Below are 16,458 nucleotides of genomic sequence, written 5' to 3' on the forward strand. Positions count from 1 at the left end.
ATGAACGTCGTGTTCTGATGGCCCTGCTCTCGAAACACTCTTCAATATTCGACTTTGCACAGCACGACGGCCCCACATCGATTCCTGCATCCCGTACTCGCCATCGCATCAACACAGGATCCGCTGAACCGATTCGTCAAAAACCATATCGTGTGTCCTCTGCGGAGCGAAAGATCATCAGCGCTCAAGTCGAAGAAATGATGGGTAAAGGAGTAATTCGGGAATCGTCTAGCCCTTGGGCAGCTCCAGTGATACTGGTGAAGAAGAAAGACGGCACGTGGCGATTCTGTGTCGATTACCGTCGCCTAAATGCCGTTACTAGGAAAGACGTATATCCACTCCCACGAATTGACGACGCCATCGATTGCCTCTTTGCGGCTTCTTACTTCTCTTCTGTGGATTTACGATCAGGTTACTGGCAAATCCCTATGCACCCGGATGACAGAGAGAAGACCGCTTTTGTAACGCCCGATGGACTATTTGAATTCAACGTGATGCCTTTCGGGCTTTGTAACGCCCCCGCAACGTTTGAAAGGTTCATGGACACTATACTTCGCGGTTTGAAGTGGGAAGTTTGTATGTGCTACCTAGACGACGTTGTGATCTTCGGCCGAACATTTCGTGAGCATAACGAGCGCCTGGACTTGGTACTAAACTGCTTGAGGAAGGCCGGCCTTGTGCTTAATTCTAAAAAGTGCCATTTTGGTGAACGACAGACACTTGTGCTGGGACACCTGATCGACAAAGAAGGTATACGACCAGATCCACAAAAGACAACAGCTGTGGAGGCATTCGAGGCACCTCGCTCTGTGAAGCAGCTACGAAGTTTTTTAGGGTTATGCTCCTACTTTCGCCTTTTCATTCCCAAATTTGCTGACATAGCTCATCCGCTCACATGCCTTCTCCAAAAAGGTGTTCCTTTCGAGTGGAGCTCGGAATGCGACTCATCGTTTCGGCAGCTAAAGCTACTGTTGACGTCCCAGCCTATTCTTCGCCACTTCAATCCGTCATCACCGACAGAAGTTCATACCGATGCTAGTGGTGTTGGCATTGGCGCCGTACTAGTTCAGCGTGTCGGCGACAGCGAGCATGTGATATCGTACGCTAGCCGCTCATTGAGTCGCCCCGAGCGCAACTACACTGTCACCGAACAAGAGTGTCTGGCGGTCGTCTTCGCTGTGCAACGGTTTCGATCGTATCTCTACGGGCGCCCCTTTACTGTCGTCACGGATCATCACTCTCTATGCTGGCTTGTGAATCTTCGGGATCCCTCTGGTCGACTAGCACGCTGGGCGCTCCGTCTGCAGGAGTATGATTTCGTTGTTTCCTACAAGAGCGGCCGGCGACACGCTGATGCTGATTGTCTCTCTCGCCTGCCACTCCCAACGACTGAATGTGACGCGGACAACTTTGATGAATACATCGCTTTTGTGTCCACGGGATTCCCGGATATGGATACCTTCATATCAGAGCAGAGGAAAGACGACAGCTTACAGCCGCTATTCGCGGCCGCGCGGGAGTCCGCTGCAGACAATCGTTTTCGCTTACGTGACGGCGCCCTATATAAGACGAACTTCTCGGCTACCGGTGCGCGCTACCTTTTGGTTGTCCCCAAGAGCCTTCGCAGTCACGTATTATCTGCCATGCACGACGAACCAACTTCCGGACATCTTGGATGCACAAGAACACTCTACCGTGCTCAGGAACGCTTCTATTGGCCCCGGATGCGCAATGATACCGAACGGTACGTCGCCAGCTGCACCCAATGTCAGCGTTACAAGCGACCAACTGACGCGCCGTCTGGTCGCCTTCAGCCTGTTTCGCCTCCTAGCACCCCCTTTGAGCAAGTTGGTATAAATCTTCTGGGCCCTTTTCCGCGATCCACAGACGGCAATCGTTGGGTCATCGTTTGCGTAGACCACTTAACCCGTTATTGTGAGACGGCAGCACTGCCGTCGGCCACAGCAAAAGACGTTTCCATCTTCTTGCTGTTTCAAGTTATCCTCAGACACGGACCTCCTCGCATCGTAATCAGCGACCGTGGGCGGCAATTTACCGCGGATGTTGTCGAAGAGACCCTTCGTCTGTGCTCATCAAGCTTCCGCCATTCCACTCCATACCATCCACAGACTAATGGTCTAGTGGAACGCACGAACCGAACGCTTGCCAACATGCTGTCCATGTACATCGACTCCGCGCACAAAAACTGGGACACAATTTTGCGTTTCATCACCTATGCTTTCAACACCGCAAGACATGAGACCACTGGTTACTCACCTTTCTTTCTCCTTTATGCTCGTCCACCACGCTATAATCTTGACACTATGCTTCCCTACTCTGCTCATCACAGTGAGCCGATCAACGAGATTCTCTGTAGAGCAGAAGAAGCGCGACGCCTCGCTCGGCTACGCACCGTCACCTCGCAAGACCGGTCAAAGATCCGCTATGACGACCGTCACCGACATGTTCACTTCAATCCTGGAGATCAGGTGTGGCTCTGGACGCCTTTACGGAAACGTGGCCTGTACCAGAAATTTCTCGCTCACTATGTCGGGCCCTACGTTATCCTCGAACGCCTCAGTGAGGTCAACTACCGCATAGCACGGCTCACAAGCACTGGACGGCGCTCGGCTAAAACAGAAGTGGCGCACGTCGCTCGCATGAAGCTATGCAATGCACGAACCACTGAGTGACTCGCCCGGCGGGCTTCGTCTGCCAACGGGGAAATGTCACGAGCGGTTGCAATGCACGGCGCATACAGCGCGAATGAACATTCAGACAAAAGGTGAAGAAGGAAGACGACGTTGGGTGTGCTGTCTCGAGACCCCTTGTGGAAGTAAACGCGAACCATCCAGGCTCGCCTGTTTTTCAACCTTTTCGTGTACTTCTTGCGTGTAACAATATTGGAACAGAGCGTGCGACTATCCAAAATTTTCACTTCTCCTCCTTGTGTTGTATACAGAAGGCCGAAAAATATAAAGGATCATTTAATAAATTCAAAGATAGGTGTGAAACCTCAAATTGGGTGTCACCCTTGCGGAAAAAGCAGATGCAAGGTATGCAAACACATGCAGACAGCGACAGTGGCGAAAAGCACCCACTCGGATTTTAAGCACAGGATCAGAGGTGCACTAGACTGTGACTCAGACATCGTCATATACCTCCTGGAAGGTGGGGTATGTAACAAGCAATACGTGGGCCAGACAGACACTCCGTTTAGAATTAGATTCAACAACCATCGGGCACAAGTACGATCTCTGCCAGGCCTTCCACTTTCAAAACACTGCACATTAAAGGACCACAGCTTTGATGACATCAGGGTTACACTACTAGAAAACAACTTTCGAACAATCAGATAACGGGAACAACAGGAATCTTATTTTATCTACAAATTTAACACGATAAAATACGGAATAAATGAACACCCAGGCACTCTGTCTGCGTTACGACCGCTAAAAGACGCAAACGCTTCTCTCTAATCAGTCCGGTTTCATTACGACAATAATATTACCCGCTAACAAAGCTTCTGGCCTATGCATCTGACAACATAGAAATGATTTGCCTCATCAAGCACAGCCGGAACCCAAAGATAAGTGGTCCCGGATGTCGTACGGTCCCCCCCCCCTTTTTTTTTCTCTTCAGGTTTCAACGCACATTCTGTTCCTTCACTGACAAGGAGCTGACAGCTAGGTAGTTTCGTTAACTTTTTCATACATGCGTGCATATCTTCCCAGTGCACCGCAACAGTGTGGTGACTGTCCAGGATGTCGTACAGTCTCTCCCCCCCCCTGTTCTTTTTTTTCCCTTCTTTAATTCTTTACCGCACATTCTGTTCCTTCACTGACAAGGAGCCAATGCATATAACGAATATCGATGGCGGTGCCTCAATCACTGGCTTCTTCGTCCCTCCCGACGCCACCAGCACGCACTCAAAGCGCTTAAGCCCTAACCATTAACTTGTCATACACTTCAAAGAGGAACGTGCCGCCAGCGGACTACACGGAAAGGTGAAATATAAGAACGGCGGCTCCCTGCCCACTTAGCGAAGAGTGGGTGCGGGGGAGGTATTGTTGACAATGATGACAATGCTCATCTACCTCTGCCCTACTCTGTCGAAATGCTGCCCCTTTCTAATTACGCCGTGTCGGTCTTGCTTCTTCTCCTAGATTTTCTATATTTTATTTATTGTTTGTCATCCCGTTTCGCTGTTTCTTTTTTTCCCTCTCTCTCTTTTGACCCCTTCTCTCCTGTCTCGACAGGCTATAAGAGGACACGGAACATGTGTAAATAGTATTATGCCTTGAAAAAGACGGGGTTCCTGTCGAAACGTCGGCACAATAAACAGTTGTTATGTGAAAGCGCATCTACTTTCATATATATAAATATATATATATATATATATATATATATATATATATATATATATATAGTCCAGTAGATCCTCCTTGAGCGGTCACAACGTGGTTTATTTCGAAGTTTCGGCCTAGAGTCTGGCTGGCCTTCATCAGGATTAAAGGTACAGTTTGTTGATGCTCAGCTTTATACAATCTCAAATCAGAGGAAAAGGAAAGAAGAAAAAGACAGAAAAAAAGAAAAAAGAAGAAAAAGAAGAAAAAAGAAAAAAAGAGAAAAAGAATATAAGGTGGGCTCCCCTAGGGTAGGGTGCCTGAATGGTTTCCCTCGCCCGCCGCTCCTTGCAGGGTGGGGACATTGTTTGACGGGGTGCTCGCCGCCGCGACCGGTTTTTCCTGACGGCCGCCGCCATTGCAGATCTCACTTCGCATAGCGACGGGAGCAAAGAAGGAGCTGTGGCCGCTCTGTCATATACTTTTTTAGGGAAATGACTGGGTGCTGCGTGCCCATGTGCACGAACAACTCCAGAAATGGTTGGAAACTCTACCATTTTCCGACAGAGCCCAAAAGAAGGCTGCTATGGATGGTGAAGATTAAGCGAGACAAGTGGCAGCCTACGAAGTCCTCGTGTGTATGCAGTGTGAGTATCCCGACATGTGTTCTTTTCTCGTCGAGAACTTTGAAACTTGTTTTTTTAAATGTGTATACGTGTCTGTGGGTCACTTTGTCGGTGCTGTAAACGCTTCACGTCTAAGTTGCAGTTTTTCTCTCTTTTTTTGCGATCTCTAAAAGTGCAGCTATGGAAACGTGTGGCGCAGCCGCAGTATTTGAAGTTTGTACCAGTTTTTAGTCACTATATGTATAAACAAAATAGGCTGCTTGTTATTAAATTGCGTATTTACAGAAAAGTGTTTTTCATTCGTTTATTGCAAATCACGAAATTCAATAAAAGTTGTGTGGTATACTGTGTCTTTCTAGTAATTCTGTCTAGGCTAAGCTAAGCTAAAATTCATGGTTCATAACGGACTTACAGGCACATTTTGAAGCAAGCCATTTCGAGCAGCACCGAGCTGACCAGTGGATAAAACTGAAGCCGAACGCTGTGCCAACGGTGTTCCCTTTCAGGGGTAAGTTACTGTTTCACTGTGCGTCAAAGATTCTGTATGAACCTAACAGGTGGCAACAGTACAAGGCTAAAATGATTTAGTTTCAAAAATTAGGATGATCCGTGGAATTCCTCGTTTGAGGATATTAAGAAAGTCGGGGTACGTGCCTGCGACCTGAGAAAAGGCATATGTCTGCAACCTATAATACTGCTAAAATCCAGTACAGGCCTGTGATTAGAGCTGGCTACCTTGTAATACTTGCAGCTTGTGACTGTCCTTTTTTGCACTGCAGGCTTGCCTCCACAAAGGAAGGCGCCAAAGGACAGGGCAGGACCTGCTGTGTTGCCTGATGCATGCCAAGAAACACGCGGTGACAACTCTACGGCCATTAATTGTACGCCACTCACAAGTGCACAGGCGAATTTAAATTCACGCACAGACAGTCTTGGCGCACAGCAACCGCAAAGCTGCAATTCTCAGACGCCTGATTCAGTACCGCACATTATGGAAAGGGAAGAAGTTGTGATCTCGGCCGATGCACCTGACGGGGCACGTGAAAACAAGCAGTTAAATAAGCAGCTCTCCGATATGGGCAGAAAATACACTCAGCTACATCAAGTCCATCGGAAAGCCACCTCAACCATTCAAGCACTAAAAAAACAGGTGAAAAAATTGGAAACCAAAATGGAATTATTCGGACAGCGTTTGAAATTCCTCAATGATGACCAGCTGCAGGCTCTTGGGCGCCAGAGTAATAAGGGAAGCACTTGGTCTGCAGAAACAATCAAGCAGGCGCTTCAGATTAAGTTTTCCTGTGGAAAAACTGGTTACCAGACACTAAGAAATCTGGGCTACCCCTTGCCATCCGGAAAAACCCTTGCACGTCGCCTTCAGGGCCTCAAGTTTCTTCCCGGAATTTTGACGGAAGTCATCGATGTTCTCAAAATCAAAGCAGAGAACATGCAAGACATTGAAAAAGACTGTGCTTTGTTCTTGGATGAAATGGAGATTGCTCGCGGGTACGAGCTCGATCGCGCTGAGGATGTGGTGTTGGGGGGGCAAACTATGCCAGAAAATCCAGACGAACCTGCACATCACGCACTAGTGTTCATGGTAGGAGGCCTGAATACGAGATGGAAGCAAGTGATTGCCTACCACTTCACCGGAAGTCATGTAGAGGGTAGTATCCTCAAGGACTACGTCATGAAGATAGTGCAGCTCTGCGCGGAAATCTCTTTAAGAATCCGTGTCGTCACTTGCGACATGGGGGCTTCTAATCGGGCTATGTGGCGCGAGCTCGGATTCTCCAGCCACAGGAATTCCATTACTGTATGTTCAGTGCCTCACCCCTGTCTGGAAGACAAAGAATTGTTTTTCACAGCAGATGCTGCACACGTGCTGAAGAATGTCAAGTCACAGTTGCTTTCATCGGAAGTATTCTTTCTGAGTGATGCAACAGTATGCCAGCACAATCTGCCATCAAAAGAAGTGAACGTGGACCATGTGCGCAGTGTAATTAAGTATGATGCTGAACGAGAGCTGAAAGTCGCCCCGAGGCTCTCAGAGTTACACATTTCGCGAGGCCATTTCACAAAAATGAAAGTGGGAGTTGCTGTCCGCTTCTTCAGGGAAGCTCCTGCAGCGATTCGGTACCTAATTAAAGAGGACGCGATAGAGCCGGAGGCAGAGACAACAGCTTGGTTTCTAGAATTAGTATTCAACTGGTACACGCTAATGTCTTCCCGCCACCCATCAGTTGCTCTCAGCCTTCGAGACATGCGGAGGTACCACGAATCAATTGAGCTACTGAACTCGGCCCTCGAAGTTTTTCAAGGAATGAAGATGGGAAGCAAGGCACAGTGGAAGCCTTCGCAAGCAGGTTTACTAATAACAACAAAAGTCGTTCTTCGTCTCCAAGACATTCTCTTGCGCAGTGAAGGATACGAATTCTTCCTCACGAGCAGAATCTTGCAAGACTGCCTCGAAAATTTGTTTTCGGTGGTGCGCATCAGGAAGCCTGTTCCTAACGCATATGACTTAAAGTGTGCCCTGAAGCTTGTGTGCGTGAGTCAGTTCCTTCATGCACCCGGAACGTCAAGCTACGAAGTCGACGATGCTAAGTACCTCGCCGACATGCTTGCAAAAGGCAAACAAGAGCACGGGGAGGTGGAAGCTGATGTCATTGATGACTCGGAAATTTTGTTCATTGAAGAACTTCAAGAAAACGAATGCAACATCCTTTTCTACATCGGCGGCTTCCTTTTAAAAGGTATGCTGAGTGTTGTAGCGGGATGCGGGCATTGTAATTCTGCCTTGTTAGGCTCAACTGAAAGCGAGCACGCAACTCTGACTATTCTGAAGGAGTACAGGAGTGAAGGTGGCAACCTCACATATCCCAGCAAGGATGTTTTGCTGACACTCAAGTCGTGTGAAGAGCATTTCAGGGGCATCATAAGTTGGAGTGAGGGCTTGCTGCGCTTAAGGTCCCCGTTGAAGGCCGTGACCGATTATTTGAACGAGATGGTGCGCCCTTGCGTAAAGACTTGCTCCGAGCACAGTGACGCCGTAGCAAAACTCCTTATTGCGAATTATGCAAGACTGAGGCTTCGCGTGCATTTGCGCCACGTTAGTTCAAACGGCGTCAATGAACACGGAAGCAAGACGTGCGCTGGGGTAAGCCTTCCGTGACCAGCCGAACTGGACCAGTCACTTATAAATTTTATTATTTTTTCTTTCAGAACACTTATTGTTTGATTAAAATATTTTGAGTTCATTGTGAACTGGCTAACCTCCCTGTCCTTTCTTCATCCTCCTCCTTAAGTTCATAGACATTTTTCTTATTTGTTATACAATATCACATTCTTAGATAAAAACAGCGTTGTGATCTTTAAGCTGACTAAGGTTGTGATCTTTGGAGAATGTTTATGGTAAGTTAATATTATTGCGGTCGAAGCAATACCGACACAGCGTCACAGAGGCAGAATACGAGAGTGATACTTCTCGGATAATTAGATTGCTCGCTTACATATATCTATGGAAAGTAGAAAAACTGAACAGGTATAGGGCATCAAAATCGTTATTACTGCATTTCATCTTGTATTTTCCAATAACTTAGTAAGATTTTTTTCTCAGTGGTCACATAAAAACGAGAGATTCAATTGATGTTTACGCTGTTTCACTATCTCAACCAGCTATAACAGAAAAATAGCTGTGTAACAAATCTGAATCTCATTCCCGCAAGATTATTCAGAGCTGCGAGGGCACGCAAGGCGGGGGAAAAAGCAGGATGAAGTAAGTTCAACGCGTACAATGCGAGCACTACTGAGTGGCTGGCACGCTGCACAGCCACTGAGGAGTGCGGTGAGTTTAGGTAACAGGAAAAGGCGTGCGCTTCATGAATTAATGTAGATTTATCCTGCAAACAGTCTCCAATGACAGACGCACATATTCAGACTGCTTTTTTATAGCGCGAAATACCATTTCTCGCACTAAACTCTTCTCAAACTCTCCTCATACGCGCGCGCAGGCAGTGTGTTTCGTTGGGGTGAGATATGTAATGGCGGACGCTCTAGCAGACGACGCGGTTGTCCCCACCCTGTACGGAGCGGCGGGCGAGGGAAACCATTCAGGCACCCTACCCTAGGGCGCCCGTCCTCCACTCTTCCTTCCACTTCCCCCATCATCTCTTTCCCCTTTCTCCCCTTCATCTTTCTGATGTCAGTGGTCTGTGTATGCTTCCTTTCACTAACGCAATCTTCCCGACCAGACGGCGCCTCGTGGCACTGGCGGTTCGGTGTGGGGTAAGCTTTTTTAGGAAGTTCTAAGCCTTTAACTACTCGGTGCCTCGTCAACATTTCGTCGTAGAAAGAGGGGTACCGCGTATTGGGGCAGAGGCTGGTAAGCGGGCATTTTAGGAAGTTTTAAGCCTTTAACTACTCGGGGTCGCGTCAACCTTTCGTCGTAGAAAGAGGGGTGCCGCGTATTGCGGCAGAGGCTGGTAAGCGGGCGCAATGCGAATTCCTTGCCCGCTTCTGGATTACGCGTGCAGTGGGGGCCTCCCGGCTGTGCACAGGGTTCCTGTTGGGCATGTCATGCATGGCACAATTGATTGGGTAGTAAAATAAAACAGAAAACAGACGACAGCTGCACTTAGGAAGAGTAGTTACACTTGGAATTGTTTTGAGTTGTCCAGTGTTTTTCGCAGCTGCAGTGCCGTAAACTCAGTTACTATTTTCAATATTGCCGTTATTGTTTTCTAATGCTTTAATGTCTGAAAGTGTTCCAGGATTCTCATTTATTACTCTATCGAGGGTGTTAAATCGGTGGATAAGGTATGACTCTCCTTGTTCACGTTCTCGATTTGATTTAAATCCCGTCTCTAAGAGCGTTACTGATAGTTTGTAGAATGCATGGTCGGGAAGATTGAGATGTTTTGATAGAGGTAGAGTTGGGGCTGATTTCGCATGGGGTCTGTGATAATTGAAGCGAATCCTAAAAGGTGTTTCTGTTTGTCCGATGTACTGCATACCACACACGTTGCATTCGAGTATGTATACCACACTAGAGGAATCGCATGTTAGGTTTCCTCGTATGTTAATCGAAATTTTGGATTGTGTGCTGGTTGCTTTGTGCGTTTCTCGCATCACCTTACATACAAGACAACGTGGCTTTAAACAAGGTCGGCATGAATTAATTATTGGGGGGTGTTGTGGTAATTTGAGAGTGGAGAAGTGTGTCTTTGGGGTTACGTGGTCATCGGTAAACGACACCTGGAGCGGATGGAAATGCGCGTTTCAGACGTTCACTTTGTTCCAGGGTGTCGTAATGTCGTTTAAGGATTTTGTTTACATTGGGGAAGTTTGTGCTGTAAGTCAAGCATAGCTTTGTTTGTTGTGGGTCTTCTTGCGGTGGTTCCTTCATAAGTAAGTCTTCACGCTTTAGTTTTCTCGCTTTTTGAACAGCGTCATTAATTACATGTGGGGTGTATTTTTGTTTCTCGACCATAAGTTTTAGCCTCTGTGAGCTCGTGTCAAAGTCAGCGTCTCCAGAGGAGATTCGCTTAAACCGGTGAGCCTGGCTGTATGGAATACTGTTTTTACAGTGGCGTGGGTGATCGCTTTGGTAATCGAGGTATTGTTGTCGATCCGTTGGTTTGCGATATAGGGTTGTAGAGAGCTTCTCTTCTTCTATCGTTATGGTAAAATCAAGAAAAGTTACGGTTACTTGCGAGTATGTGTATGTGAAGTGTATGTTCGGATGTACAGCATTGTAACTGTCGATAAAGCTGAGAAGTTCGTCCTCGCTGTGGGTCCAAATAAGAAAGATGTCGTCTGTGTATCTTCTGTATAACATTGGTTTCAAGGAACTTTGTGCATGAAATTCAGATTCTAGCTTTCCCATAAATATGTTGGCATAATTAGGTGCCATTTTGGTGCCCCTAGCGGTCCCGCTGATTTGTCGAAAATACTCTTGCTTAAACTCAAATGAATTTAATTCGAGGACCATCCTCGTCAAAGTTGCGATGGCAGAAAAATCTGGGGTGTTAGATTGTCTATGGTTTGTGTAAATGTTTTGTAATGCAGCTATGCCGTCATCGTGAGGAATATTTGTATACAATGAAGAGACATCAAGAGTAACCAAGTACGAGTTTTTCGGCACACAGAGACCTGCAATGTCTCGAAGAAAATGTGTGGTGTCTTTTTTGTACGACGCGAGGGTGCATGGAATGTGGCTTATTAGTTTGTCCACGTACCCTGATATGGGTTCAGTTATTGTACCGATGCCTGATATGATTGGTCGACCTGGGTTACCAGGGTTAGAAATTTTCGGGAGGATTTAGAAGCGACCTGGACGAGGGTATGCTGCTCGCATCAGTTTGTGGTCAGTGTTGGTTAAATTTTCTGTATCCAACAGTTTCTTTAGTTCTGTTGTTACGATACGTTTGTATTAGTCTGTCGGATCACCTGGGAGGCGTTCGTAAATTCTTGAGTCGTCTAGTTGGCGGTATGCTTCTTGTAAGTAGTTGGTTGTATTAAGGACTACAATTGCTCCTACTTTGTCAGCGGGTTTTATAGTTATATATAGACCTCGACAACTTCGCTCGAAGCTTAAGGTTGCGTGAATGTTTCTTGGACAGGCCTTCTAACCACGGAACAATTCACCGTCGTAAATCAGATGATTGGACACGGTACAGTAATCGAGACAAGTGCTTGGACCTTTAAATCACACCAGTACAGAAAGATATAATACACGAATACCATAGACAGAAAAGAAACCAAGAAAACTTGACAAAATCTGAAAAAAATAAGTATGAGAAATTCGGCATCTAGGACAGACATAACAATAAAACCCGCTGACAAAGAAGGAGCAATTGTAGTCCTTATTACAACCAACTACTTACAAGAAGCATACCGCCAACTAGACGACTCAAGATTTTACGAACGCCTCCCAGGTGATCCGACAGACGAATACAAACGTATCGTGTCAACAGAACTAAAGAAACTGTTGGATGCAGAAAAGATAACTAACACTGACCACAAACTGATGCGAGCAGCATACCCTCGTCCAGGTCGCTTATAAATCCTCCTGAAAATTCATAAACCCGGCAACCCAGGTCGACCAGTCATATCAGGCATCGGTACAATAACTGAACTCTTATCAGGGTACGTGGACAAACTAATAAGCCACACTCCATGCACCCTCGTGTCGTACATAAAACACACCACACATTTTCTTCGAGACATTGCAGGTCTGTGTGTGCCGAAAAACTCGTACTTGGTTACTCTTGGTGTCTCTTCATTGTATACAAATAGTCCTCACGATGACGGCATAGCTGCATTACAAAACATGTACACAAACCATAGACATTCTAACACCCCAGATTTCTCTGCCGTCGCAACTTTGACGAGGATGGTCCTCGAAATAAATTCATGCGAGTTTAACCAAGAGTATTTTCGATAAATCAACGGGACCGCTATGGGCACAAAAACGACACCTAATTATGCCAACATATTTATGGGAAAGCTAGAATCTGAATTTCTTGCACAATGTTCCTTGAAACCAATGTTATACAGAAGACACACAGACGACATCTTTCTTATTTGGACCAATAGCGAGGACGAACTTCTCAGCTTTATCGACAGTTGCAATGCTGTACATCCGAACATACACTTCACACACAAATACTCGCAAGCAACCGCAAATTTTCTTGATGTAACCATAACGATAGAAGAAGGGAAGCTCTCTACAACCCTATATCGCAAAGCAACAGATCGACAACAATACCTTCATTACCAAAGTGATCACCCACGCGATTGTAAAAACAGTACTTCATACAGCCAGGCTCACCGGTTTAAGCGAATCTGCTCTAGAGACGCTGACTTTGACACGAGGTCACAGAGGCCAAAACTTATGCTCGAGAAACAAAAATACCCCTACCATGTAATTAATGAGGCTGTTCAAAAAGCGAGAAAACTAAAGCGTGAAGACTTAGTTATAAAGCGACCACCGCAAGAAGACCCACAACGAACAGACCTCTGCTTGACTTACAGCACAAACTTCCTCAATGTAAACAAAATCCTTAAACGACATTACAACATTCTGGAACAAAGTGAACGTCTGAAACGCGCATTTCCATCCGCTCCAGGCGTCGTTACCGACGACCACGTAACCCCAAAGACACACTTGTCCACTCTCAAATTAACACATCACCCCCAATAATTCATGACCACGATGTCTTGTATGTAAGGTGATGCGAGAAACACACAAAGCAACCAGCACACAATCCAAGTTTTCGATTAACATACGAGGAAACCTAACATGCGATTCCTCTAGTGTGGTATACATACTCGAATGCAACGTGTGTGGTATGCAGTACATCGGACAAACAGAAACACCTTTTAGGATTCGCTTCAATTATCACAGACCCCATGCGAAATCAGCCCCAAGTCTACCGCTATCAAAACATCTCAATCTTCCCGACCATGCATTCGACAAACTATCAGTAAAGCTCTTAGAGACGGGATTTAAATCAAATCGAGAACGTGAACAACGAGAGTCATACCTTATCCACCGATTTAACACTCTCGATAGAGGAATAAATGAGAATCCTGAAACACTTTCAGCAATTAAAGCATTAGAAAACAATAACGGCAATAATGAAAATAGTAACTGAGTTTACGGCACTGCAGCTGCGACGGGCACTGGACAACTCAAAACGATTCCAAGTGTAACTACTCTTCCTAAGTGCAGCTGTCGTCTGTTTTCTGTTTTATTTTACTACCCAATCAATTGTGCCATGCATGACATGCCCAACAGGAACCCTATGCACAGCCGGGAGACCCCCACTGCACGCGTAATCCAGAAGCGGGCAAGGAATTCGCATTGCGCCCGCTTACCAGCCTCTGCCGCAATACGCGGCACCCCTCTTTCTACGACGAAATGTTCACGGGAACCCGAGTATTTAAAGGCTTAAAACTTCCTAAAATGCCGCTTACCAGCCTCTGCTCCAATATGCGGTACCCCTCTTCCTACGACAAAATGTTGACGGGGCTCCGAGAAGTTTAAGGCTTCGAACTTCCTAAAAAAGTTCTTTTTTGCCCCACACCGAACCGCCAGTGCCAGGAGGCGCCGTCTGGCCGGGAAGAATGCGTTAGTGAAAGGAAGCATACACAGACCACTGACATCAGAAAGATGAAGGGGAGAAAGGGGAGAGAGATGAAGGGGGATGTGGAAGTAAGAGATGAGGAGGGGGCGCTGAGGGGAGCCCACCTTATATTCTTTTTCGCTTTTTCTTCTTTTTTCTTCTTTTTCTTCTTTTTTTCGTTTTTTCTGTCTTTTCACTCTTTTCTTTTCCTCTGATTTGAGATTGTATAAAGCTCAGCAGCAACAAACTGTACCTTTAATCCTGATGAAGGCCAGACTCTAGGCCGAAACGTCGAAATAAACCACGTTGGGACCGCTCACGAAGGATCTACTGGACAATATGCAACGCTACGGCCACTCAACCACCATGCCTGTCTATATATATATATATATATATATAAATATAAATATATATACATATATATATATATATATTTATATATATATATATATATATATATATAAATATAAATATATATACATATATATATATATATATATATATATATATATATATATATATATATATAAGGGAAAAGAAGTGTATACCTAAGGGCTCGTTTTTCTGTGTTTTGACACAATATCATGAGATCTAACAGACAATAATGCCAAAGAATGTATTGGTGAAGTTATTAAAACAAATCGAATGTAAATAAGTAGAAAGAAAAGTGGGTGAAAAAATAACCAGCCCTGGGCAGGAATCGAACCTACAAGCTTTGAGTAACACGTTCGATGCTCTATCCACTGAGCTATCACAGCGGCCTTTCCTCCATCCGCTTTTCTTTTGGTTTATAAGTGAGTTTTGGAAGCGGGAGTGTCAGTCAGCGCCATCTGTTAGCCAAGCGGCGAGTCTGAAACACCCTTTTATGCGCATGTGTGGCGTCATGTAGCACGTGAACTTATTACGAGCGGGCAGCTGACCAATAGTCCTTCGTATACAACCTAATGACACCAAGTCTGCCAGTACGAGACCCTCGTTAATGAATAAGGGAAAGAAGTGTAGACCTTAGGCTCGTTTTTCCGTGTTTTGACACAATATAATGAGATCTAACAGACAAAAATGCCAAAGAATGTATAGGTGAAGTAATTTGAACAAATGAATTGTGAAAAGTGGCTGAAAAAATTACCAGCCGTGGCTGGTTATTTTTGGTTATATATATATATATATATATATATATATATATATATATATATATATATATATATATATATATATATATTGAAATACGACGGTTCAGCTGACGCTTTATTCAAGCAACAGCAAGATGGTGATGATACAAAGACTGATGATGGTTATTGACAGATGAGGAAGATGATGTCTAATGAATTCTTACACTAATTTCCCCCGTCGACGGAAGCGGCCAGCGTGGCCGCGAATCAGGCTGTGCGGCGCATACGATAGGGCTTGAGACGCAAAAACGTGCACCATCTCTGTCCCGCGGCAGCATTGGTCAGTGGGGGCATGACCAGGCGTGACACGGTAGTTCACCATTGAGGTCTGTTTGACAACTTCGTAGGGGCCAAGATAGCGTGACTCAAGCTTCTCGCATAAGCCAGGCGTTCGCGCAGGAGTCCACAGAAGTACATCGTCGCCAGGGCGGTAGAGAACGACGCGGTGAGTGGCATCGTAACGATGTTTGCGGTCTTCTTGGCTAGCTTCGGTGTGTACACGGGCAAGACGACGGAATTGAGCAACACGGGACAGAAACTGGTCGCAAACGAATGGTGAAGAGTTGACGGGGCCAGAAATGAGTGAAACGTCGAGGGGTGGTGTCGGTTGGCGTCCGTATACTAGGAAAAAAGGAGAATACCCTGTGCTTCGTTGAACTGACGTATTATATGCATACGTGACATAGGGAAGTATGGCATCCCAATTGCGAAGGTCCGGTTGGATATAAATGGACAGCATGTCACACAGCGTGCGATGAAATCTTTCTGTTAAGCCTTTGGTTATAGGGTGATAGCTAGATGTTGTTTTATGAAGTGTTTTTGACGCTTGAAGAACTTCACTGAGCGTGCTTGAAAGAAATGGCTTGCCCCGGTCGCTCAAAAGAACACGAGGGGCTCCGTGACGTAGGTAAATAGCATGCAAGAAGAAAGTTGCTACTTCCAAAGCAGTTCCTGAAGTGATCGAGGCCGTCTCAGCGTACCGGGTCAAGTGATCAACCGCGGTAACGATCCATCTCTTGCCGTCTGATGTAGTTGGGAGGAGCCCGAAGAGGTCAATTCCGACGACAGAGAATGGCTTCGATGGACAAGGAAGTGGTTGTAGGGTCCTGACTGGAGCAGTAGTGGGCCGCTTGCGGTGTTGCAAAAGTGCGCACGAGGCAATATATTTAGCTACCGTCGTGGAAAG

General features: G+C 45.9%; 1 protein-coding gene across 1 annotated transcript; it reads left to right on the forward strand.

Annotated features, from left to right (window-relative positions):
* The first annotated feature begins 4,698 nt into the window (after window positions 1-4,698).
* On the forward strand, window positions 4,699-8,239 carry LOC142804127 (uncharacterized). The gene is made up of 3 exons (XM_075890711.1): window positions 4,699-4,993; window positions 5,387-5,480; window positions 5,752-8,239. Exons 1-3 carry the CDS (start codon window positions 4,841-4,843, stop codon window positions 8,145-8,147), a joined length of 2,643 nt encoding a protein of 880 aa, XP_075746826.1. The 5' UTR covers window positions 4,699-4,840; the 3' UTR covers window positions 8,148-8,239.
* Window positions 8,240-16,458: the final 8,219 nt, after the last annotated feature.

Source organism: Rhipicephalus microplus, chromosome 3 (assembly GCF_043290135.1).
Source record: "Rhipicephalus microplus isolate Deutch F79 chromosome 3, USDA_Rmic, whole genome shotgun sequence".
In the NCBI taxonomy this organism is placed as follows: domain Eukaryota; kingdom Metazoa; phylum Arthropoda; class Arachnida; order Ixodida; family Ixodidae; genus Rhipicephalus; species Rhipicephalus microplus.

Coding starts and splice junctions, on each gene's coding strand:
- LOC142804127 (XM_075890711.1), top strand. CDS start 4,841: ATGACTGGGTGCTGCGTGCCCATGTGCACGAACAACTCCAGAAATGGT. Junction 4,994..5,386: donor AGTCCTCGTGTGTATGCAGT/GTGAGTATCCCG, acceptor ACGGACTTACAG/GCACATTTTGAAGCAAGCCA. Junction 5,481..5,751: donor AACGGTGTTCCCTTTCAGGG/GTAAGTTACTGT, acceptor TTTGCACTGCAG/GCTTGCCTCCACAAAGGAAG.